General features: G+C 48.1%; 1 protein-coding gene across 4 annotated transcripts in view; it reads left to right on the top strand.

Annotated features, from left to right (window-relative positions):
- adgrl3.1 (adhesion G protein-coupled receptor L3.1) overlaps window positions 1-9,841 on the top strand; it is a 92,025-nt gene that overhangs the window by 60,510 nt on the left and 21,674 nt on the right. For all 4 annotated transcript variants that reach the window (XM_042098058.1, XM_042098049.1, XM_042098040.1 and 1 more), the window contains 2 exons: window positions 4,412-4,595; window positions 9,172-9,294. In XM_042098058.1, the coding sequence (XP_041953992.1) occupies window positions 4,412-4,595; window positions 9,172-9,294 (307 nt within the window). The remainder of the gene's footprint in view (window positions 1-4,411; window positions 4,596-9,171; window positions 9,295-9,841) is intronic.

Genomic DNA, 9,841 nt, shown 5'->3' with positions numbered 1-9,841 from the left:
TAACAGACACACGCCTTCCAGAGTGGCTTCTACCTTCTGATTAGACCCGCGTCCTCTCGCCACACTCATTGTCTTTGGGCGTAATTAGTGGATTAGACCAGCAGCCAGAGTGTTTGGTTCATAATGCCGGGAATCATTAATTCTGTGGTCCTGATTATGTTTTAATTTCACTGATGTGGAGAAGAGAGAGGGAGAGAGAAACAGAGAGAGAGAGGAAGCGAGGGAGCAAGGCCTCTGATAAATGGGAACAAGAGGAGGAAATCAGTGGTGATTAGAAGACAATCTCATCATGCAAAGAGTTCGACCAGATGGATGCCTGTTTGTCCAGAAGGGGCGTTGAGACAGAGCCATATTTGAGGGAGTGGTGATATTGAGATTCGCTCGCTGTTCTTCTTTTGGTAGTCCTCTGGTCATCTATTGGCCGCATATTGATTGGCGTAGAGATTTATGGAGTCTCCAGGCTCTGTGAGATCAGAGGGATCAATAGGCGGTGGGGGTGCAGTGGAGGGACCTTTCGGCTTATTGATTTTTAATTCATGTTTTAACAGGCAGGTGTTGCTGGTAGCAGCGTAGTGTAATATCCAGAATTCAAGGTGCAGTAAGAAACAGTCAGCCACCCCACAGCTTCTCATTGTGAGGCTTGAAATGGCCACAAGCAGAAGTCTCCCTCTCACTGACATACACAGACACACACACACACACACATACACACACACACAGTCATACAAACATCTAAAGTAATACACAGCAAGCCAACCTGCACAGATGTGAGGGTTTTTTTGGGGGCGGGGGTGTGTGTGTGTGGGGGGGGGGGGGGGGGTGACGGAGTGAGCTTGTGCTGTTGCGCTAGCCTGATGTAGCCTTTACGCTGGATTAGCTACTCAGCTTCAAAGCTCTTCAGTTCTGCTCCATTTAGCACTGTGTGTGTGTGTGTGTGTGTGTGTGTGTGTGGCTTTGTGGCTGTGTGTCTGTGTCCTATCTCCAGTGCAGTGTATATGAACACAGAACGTGCCTGTGATGAATATGAGTGTGTATATGTGTGTGTGAGACTGTGCATGTGTGACTGTGTGTGTTTGTGTGTGTGTATGTGTGTGTGTGTGTGCGTGTGTACTGTATGTGTGTGTGAAGAGTGAAGCTAAAAGTGCAGAATGAGCATGTATTTGTAGGTGTGTATGCATGTCTGCATCTGTGTATTTGTCCTTTTTTCTGTGTGTGTGTATATACAGTATGTGTGCATGCGTGCATTTGTGTGTGTGTGTGTCTGTGTGTGTGTGTGTGTGTCGTGTGTCGTGTGTCATGCGTATCTGTGTTTGCCTCTGCAGTGCATATTGAAAATGTTCAAACTAAGCGTGCCGCAGCCTTGAAGAAGCTCCTTCTGCAGAGCCGGACTGTATGTCTCTTATATATCTCTTATATATGTCTTCGCATGTTGCTCTGCCCTGAGAATGCCGTAAGATAAGAGTCAGTGTCTAGTGCTGTCTGAAGCCTCCTGAACATGGACAGGGCCGTCTCTGCGCCGTGTCCTGAAGTGGGTGTTGCGTGGCGTATGCTACGTCCCCACTACCATGGAGGGCACGGTGCTGAATGTGGAGGCTGTGCCACGCAGTGCCCCTTCTTCTGCAACAACGAAGGCAACTGGAGCAGAATGATGTGCCTCAGTGCACACAGTCGTCCCTCTGAGTAAAATACGACAAAACAGAGTCATCTAAAATCAGTCCATTCTCTCGGTGGAGGCCAGTCCACTGCCTGACTGCAGGGGGGTAGGGTGGGGTGGGGTGGGCATGGGGATGGGGGGTTAAGATTTAAATTCTGGTAGGAAACAGACAGTGACAGGTCAGGTTAACATGGTTATCTTAGTGCTCAGTCCTGCTAGGAGAGAGTCCATGAAAGTAATTGTGGCACTTAGATGCTGCTTTAATAACTGGGGCACATCAAATAGGCAGTTTACTCAAAATTATCATGACTTTTAGGAATCCCCCCTCAAAGCTCTCTAAGACAAAATGTTTGCATTTCATTAACAAAAACAGGTTTTTCACAAGCAGAATTGGCAAATTCATTGAATTTAATGTATTTCAATTTTTACATTTACACATACCCACACATTGCAGATACTTCAGATATGCAGATATTACCAAAGAAAGCGAATGTGTGTTAGTGAGTGTGTGAGTGGCGTGGCTGTTAAGTGCTGTGTGCAGGAGTAGATTAGTATGTAGCATTGGTGTAGTGTGGAGGGGAAGGGAGGGGATTTCATGGAGAAGGAGAAGCTGCGCTCCCGCTGTTGCTGCTGCTGCTGCCTGTCTGCCTGTCTGCCTGTCTGCCTGTCTGCCTGGCAGTGAGTGATGATAGAGCGCTCATGTCAGTCAATGTCACCAACATCAATAAGAAAATATCCTTTCATTCTACCCTCTTTCCCCACTGGGACCTGTGTGTGTGTGTCTTCACAGTAACGTGTGTGTGCTCGAGTGTGTATATACAGTTTAGTCATATGAGAGTCATTGTGTGTGTGCTTGTGTGTGAGTGTGTGCGTGTGTGTGTGTCTGTGTGTGTGTGTGTGTGTGTGTCTGTGTGTGTCTGTGTGAATGTGCTGTGTATGTGTTATTAAACGTGTGCACGTATGCCTCAATACCTGTGTGTGTGTGTGTGTGTGATGTGTTTGATGGCACCTGTTTTCATTTTCGCACTGCAGAGCTCCCGGTGGAGCCATAGCCATGCGCTATGAACTGCCGTGTTTTATCACTGGATCCCAGCAGATGACAGATTTATAGCGCAGCCAGCAGACGCGGGGAAATGGATTCTATGAGAGACGCGGGGCTCTGTGGGGAATCACTGTGCAGTTGGAGACGAGGTCACACATGACAGCATGCTGAGATCCCCCTCATTTCATTTATATATTCACCAAACCCACCGTGACCCTCTGACTCCCGCCACAATGTGACATGCGGACACAAGGCAGGGGAGAAGGGGAGACAGAGGGCGAGCGGAGAAGGGCCCTCACAAAGTGACATCAAGGTGACGGTGGGGGGGGGGCAGAAGCGTGTGTTTCCGTGCCGCTCGGGGGAGTAGTTTACAGCAATTAAAGCTCCACCTCCATCATGTAGAGCCACCACTACTACTCTGCCGGACACTGATGATGACGCCCATGATGAAGCCACATGAAATAGCTGGTGCTAATGGACCCAGAGAGGCAGTGGAGCTTGATTAGGGCACTGATATGATGCAGACCACACCCCCCTACTGCTGGCCACCATGTCCACTGGGGCCGCACACCTGCCTGCACTCCCCTCAGTTTACCTTTTACCAGATTTGGCAGATTTGGATTTTGTCTACAGCAACTAAATATTGCAACTAATGCAACTAAATATTATATTGTATTATATTATATTATATTATATTATATTATATTATATTATATTATAGCTTTGGGTCACCTGCCTTGACTTAAGTGACATCCCATGGTCAAAAATTCCCATAAACACACTCCTACACCTTGTGGAAAGCCTTCCCAGAAGAGTTGAAGCTGCTCTAGCTGCAAAGGGTGGACCGACGTCATATTAAATATATGGATTAAGAATGGGATGTCACTTAAGTTCATATGCAAGTCAAGGCAGGTGACCCAATACTTTTGGCAATATCGTTTATATTATATTATATTTTATATTATAGTACTGTTTGCTATAATATAGTATAATATACATTCTGTTGCACCATGCATGATGCTTCATTTCCCACTGTTAACTAAAAAACAATTATTACCATGATAGCAGTAAATAATGTAATAAATTTGCTAGTCCGGTTTGACTCAGATGGCTCAGTAGCATCATGCTCTGACACGCCCCATGATACAGTGACACTCTCCACATACCAAAAAGGGCCTCTACCCTGCTCCTTAATGAATGTATTATAGCCATATCTCTGGCCTAAGACTATTAAATGGCCCCACAGGAATTTAACAAAAGTCAAATGGCCATTGTTACTTTAGCCTCCATAACCCCGAGACTGAATGAATCCCCCCACTTCAGTTCAGTCACCTTTGGCATCCCATTGAAATGGAATTCATTGCTGGAGAAACTCCTTGTGGGAAATTAGAGGCGAGCTGAAGCTGGCGGAATGAGCTCAAATGCATTTCAGTCCATTCACTGAACAGAATTTGAATTAACCCCCAGTGTAATGACTCCTGCTCTCTCTCTCTCTCTCTTTATTTCTGTCTCTCTCCATCTCTCTCTCTCTCTTTATTTCTCTCTATCTCTCTCCATCTCTCTCTCTCTTTATTTCTCTCTGTCTCTCTCCATCTCCCTCTCTATGTCTCTCTCCATCTCTCCCTCTCTCTGTCTCTCCATCTCTCCCTCTCTCTGTCTCTCTCCATCTCTCTCTCTCTCTCTATCTCTGTGTATGTGCTGGTGTGTTTCTGAAGGCCATGGTGAACACGGTGAATAACCTGCTGACCACACGGGCGCAGCCGGCCTGGAGGGAGCTGGCCACAGGGGAGCAGCTGAGGTCAGCCACCCTGCTGCTGGACACCATGGAGGCCGGAGCCTTCATGCTGGCCGACAACCTGCTCAAGACTGACACCGTGCAGGAGAGTGCAGACAACATCCGTGAGTCCAGACAGCACACACACACACGCACACATATGTTTGTCTGCATAAATCTTGTGATAATATATGAGTTTTATCTTCACCTGATACTTGTTCTGACCCACAGACACACACACACACACACACACACACACACACACACACACACACACACACACACACACACACACTCTCTCACACACACACTTACAACCTGAGGCCAAACTACAGCAGGCCTATTCAGGGAATGTCTGTGCATCAGGAAATCAAACATACACTCATGTAGAGCTGCACACACATTGTTTATTGTGAGCATCCCTCTGACTCAGATTGTGAAGGGCGTCCTGACTCCAGTCAGACGTGCATCACACTAAACCACTGCAGTCTGCACATGTGTGTGTACTGCATGCAGTGGAGCCTCCATACCGATGAGTCATGGAATAAGCCCCCCTCCCTAAAGACGGCCCACAGCCCGGTGAGTCCAGGCCTCTGGTGCGGGGGCGGCCTTTGCACAGGCAGCACGCAACTCTTCACATGTCTGAGGGGCTCCTCATTAGAGAACAGCGCGCGAGGCTAACGCGGCCACTCAACACTGCTGTGATGAATAGCTAAAAGCCTGGCCATAAAAAACCAGTAAGTGGGGCTGGCCTGAGCGTGAGTCTGGGAGAGTGCTGGACCAGCCATCACGGTCAGACAGCCCATACAGACAACTGGGAGTACGATGGTGCGGCGCACCGCGGGGAATCACAGCAGAGCATGGCACAGCGGGCTCCGAGCTCTGAGACGAGGACGTGTTGAAAGCACACGGCGACCAGCAGCCACGTTAATAACACCCACTTATACACCTGGCACGGGAGGAGGTGTGAGATGCAGAGAGTGTTACAACACAAGAGAGGAAGAGAGAGAGAGAAAGAGAGAAAAAGATAGAGAGAGAGAGAGAGAGAGTTAGTTGAGGTGTGAGGGTATAAAATGGAATGTTGCAAGGTGCGCCTGATTCCCCCACACTCCCTCAGAACACAGAATGCGGGCTGTGCCCGCAGTCACTGAGGCAACTGCGGAGATGGCAGCAGCAGAGGCAGCAGCAGCAGCACAGAGCCTTAATGGAGTCTGATGCTCAGCAAAGTGTGAAACATCAAATCAAAGCAAAGGGAATAATCAAAAAGCCCTGACTACAGATCCACCGCCACCAGCCACACATGAAACAATTGCTCAGGGTGAGGAAGATGGAGAGAGAGAGAGGGAGAGAGAGAGAGAGAGAGAGAGAGATACATTATTGGCACAGTAGAGAGGAAGTGTTCGATGAGGTGGGCTACAGAGGGGGGCAAAATGCAAACAAGAAGGTGGGTGGGTGAAGAAGGGAATGAAGAGCACAGAGAGAGAAAGAGAGCGAGAGCAGAGAAACAGGGTGGAAGGATGGATGTGGTACAGGACTAGGACTTCATAGAAAATAGGCTGATGTGGTGAAAAGGTGACCATGGGATGAAAAGCGCCATGGAGGCACAGAAAAGAGGACGAGCGCTGGCTAAAGGAAGAGGGGAAGAGGGGGCTGAATGTGGAGCTGGAGCGAGGAGGGCAAGAGAAGGCTGGAGAAAGGGAGAGGCGGTTTGGTGCTCAGGGAGCCATGATAACTAGTCCGTTCTGCTCCAGCGGCTCCAGCGAGCATAAAGAAGGAAATTTATCGTCTCTGGCAAACAATTTATCCCTGCATTACAGGACTCAAGGCCAGTTCACATGCATCTTGTTAGAGAAAAATAGGTCTCGCAGGGAAACCCCTTCCAGCTCTGTGGGGCTTTCTTTTCTGGGGGAGGGGAGATTTTGTTGCTCTCTATCATTGTGCATTTTTTTCCACTGCAATGTCTTGCTTAATCACATGACTTTGACATTTCAACTGCGTCTCGGCTCTGGCGCCCCCCCTGTCACCAAGAAAATCGTTGTGCCACGCAGAGAGGTGCGGCATCAGCCCCTGACACCCAGCCAGAGCCAGCGAGACATCTTCAGCAGAACTTCTTTGAGATTTTCTGACTCACTAATCTGAGTTTTTAGATGCAATAGCCCTCGGGTTAGGAACAAAAAGTGTGAGTGTTTTTAGGACTCAAATTCTTGGGTGTTTTGATCTGAAATCTTAAATCTCGCCTCACAGCTAATCTTACAAACAAAAATCGCTCTGATTATCCCCTTATTCAGAGAGGCTTCATCTCTCTCCCCCTCTCCTCGTTTATTTCCCACTCTCTTCCTCCCTGCCGCCCCCAACTCCCTCCATCTCTGTTCTCATCGTGCTGCTCGAAGCTCTTTTCAGGCTTTTCAATAGCGAGATATCCAGAATAAAACCCTGAGCACTTCACAGAGGCTCAGCCAGAACACGCCGGAAAAGTGGGCACCCGAAGGGAAGGGGTGGGGGCTGCACAGATATTGTCTTATTTGTGCGACAAAACCAGCGCAGTGGTGATGTAAATATAGCGGCTTGATGGGATAATGCCACATCAGTGGCGAACCCAGATTATAATGACTGTAATGTTTTTCGTATAAAACAGAGTGTTTGTAGAGATGAGATTCAGCTAATTAGGTTAAGCACAGCGTGAACACTCCTGCTGCTTCCTTCCACACACATGTGCACTGAAATTTGTGTGTGTGTGTGTGTGCGTATGTGTGTGCACGACTGTGTGTGTGTGTGTGTGTGTGTGTGTGTGTGTGTGTGTGTGTGCGTGTGTGTGTGTGTGTGTGTGTGTGTGTGTGTGTGTGTGTGTGTGTTGAATGAAGTGTGTATGTGGGACCATGTGTGCACGCATATGCAGTGTGTTCTGTAGGTGCGTATATACACTGTTTGTGTGCTTCATCTTCTTTCTTTGTGTCACGATCTCTCAGTCTGTCTTCCACTCTGTCTTCCTCTCTCTCTTCCCTCTCTCCCTCCTCCTTCTCTCTCTCTCTCTCTCTCTTTCTCTTCTCTTCCTCTGCCACCATGAGAGGCTGTGCTCTAGCTTTTGATCTAGCTGTTTGTGCAGTGCTCTGCTTTAATATGCAGACTTTTCGCATTTCACAGCAGTACTGTAGTGTATTATATATAACTGAGCGCTACTTTCTCTCTCCATCTCTCGCTCTCTCTCTTTCTCTTTCTTGCACACACACACACACACTGTCTCTCTCTCTCTCTCTCTCTCTCTCTCTCACTCTCTCGCTCTCTCTCACACACACACACACACACACACACACACACAGGGAAAGGGGGAGAGAGAGCTCTCAGATCCCTTTTTGACACAGATGTGAGGCTGCTATCTCATGTGGCCAAGCCGCAGCTCTCCTCCACTCCTCACGACACACAGCCATCCTTCCACGTGGTCCTGTGTGAGAGGCAAGGGGTGGAGAGGAGCGGGGAGGAGTGGCATGGCGTGGCATGGCGCGGGTGGGGAGGCGAGGTAGGCTGGTGAGTGAGCTGGCATGCTGGCTGGCTGGCTGGCTGGCTGGCTGGCTGGGTGGGTGGGTGGGTGGGTGTGTGGGTGGGGACTGAAGCAGGAGGCTGCCTGCCTCTCTGAAGAGGGCTTATCTTGAGAAAGAGAGGAGGAGGGGAAACGCTCTTGCTTGTGGAAGGATGCCAAAAGATGCAGGACCAAAGGAGGGGCTCTCTCCCCAGAATGGGACTTTAGTGATGCTGACAGCGATAGTGAACTGGCCCAAAGAGGTTGGAAAGGAAAGGAAAATGGGAGGCTCTGTAGCGCCAAAGATGACGAATCTGTCACTGGCTTTCCTGCGCGTTCGTTCATGTTTATTTTGTTACTCTAATAATAACCATGCAGAAATGTGGCACATGCGCAGTAAGCAAAGAAACCCAAACAAACATTCTTTTAGGCCGTATTTTAGGGGGTTTTTGGATATGCAATTTAGGTCAGATTTAAACAGTGATTCTAGCAATGTACTTCATTCAGTACTCATTTAGCTGCCCAGAGGCATTGCCAAGATGGCTTCCAAGTGGCGGGACTTACCTGTGAGGGCTTTGACGGGACTGCTGTGCAGGTTTGTCCTGTGATGAGCGTGTAGGTTGCCAATCTCCACTGGCATGTCAGTGCTGTACACGTAACACAGATCTGAAAGTTCCTGGAAACCAGAGGAGTTCATTTGAAACATTAAAAGATGCCGTGCGGCTGTGGAATCCTTCATCATATGCCTGAGAGCCCAGCGCAGCTCTAATTACTTTCCAATTAGCATGCTTTATCTCAGACATTAAACTTCAATCACATGACAAACCTGGATTTGTGAATTATACAAAAACGCCCCCCTATAAATGGTCCATTTGGAGGACTAGAGAAAGGCCCAAAGACACAGAGAGTGTTATGAGCTGAATGGATGAAAATCTTATTTTAAGCATCCGTATCGGTGGTGCTTTCAGTGCAAAGCTGGAGGGGACAGTTCAGCTTCAAGTCGGGGGTCTGAGGTACGCCCACAGAGTGGCAACTTGGCTTCATGTGCGTGTGTGCGTGTGTGCATGTGTGTGTCTGTTTGTCTGTCGCTGTGTGTGTGTGGGTGCGTGCGTGTTTGTGTGCATCTGGTGTTATTATTGTGTTGACGTGTTTTGCTTGTGCATATTGTGTTGCTTCTGTTTGGGCAGAGTTGGAAGTGGCTCGCCTCAGTACAGATGGGAGCTTGGCTGATCTGACGTTTCCCCAGTCTGAGCTCCATGGCAACTCCATCCAGCTCTCTGCAAACACCCTCAAACAGCATGGCAGGAACGGTAAGGAACTCACTCTCTCTCTTTCTCATTTCCATCTTTCATCCTTCACTTTTTTCTTTCCTTTGCTTCTGTCTTCCGTCTGTCTCCCTTATGTCTCTACACATTCCTCTTTTCGTTTTGCCATTCTTTCATTCTCTCTCACTCTTTTTCTTCTTTGTTTTCTTTCCTCCATCCTCCTGTCACTCCCTCACTCTGTACTGTTAGTGAAACATGTGCAGTATGGAATAACAGTGGAACATTTCACAAGGTTTACTGAAGGCCCTCAAAGATATGCACAACGCTAGCCAGGCCTGTGTCATATTAGTATGTGAGGCAGATACAATCTAAACATTCCTACATCAAGAGCCATTACATGTTCATCTTTCTGTCTTCATATGGACCAGTCTATTCCTAAACAGTCAGACATTTTATTCAAGTCAAATATTCAAATAGTCAAATATATGTGGTCCAGGCCTCACCGCAACCAATAGCTTGAATTGGTATTGTTTTATGAAGTCTGTGGATGGAAAAAGGGTGGACACGCTGACTGGGTGGTAACTGCCAGATG

The sequence above is a fragment of the Alosa sapidissima genome, chromosome 1 (genome assembly GCF_018492685.1).
Source record: "Alosa sapidissima isolate fAloSap1 chromosome 1, fAloSap1.pri, whole genome shotgun sequence".
In the NCBI taxonomy this organism is placed as follows: Eukaryota; Metazoa; Chordata; class Actinopteri; order Clupeiformes; family Clupeidae; genus Alosa; species Alosa sapidissima.
Note: the sequence above shows the minus strand (reverse complement) of the source record. Positions and strands in the feature narration are given on the sequence as shown.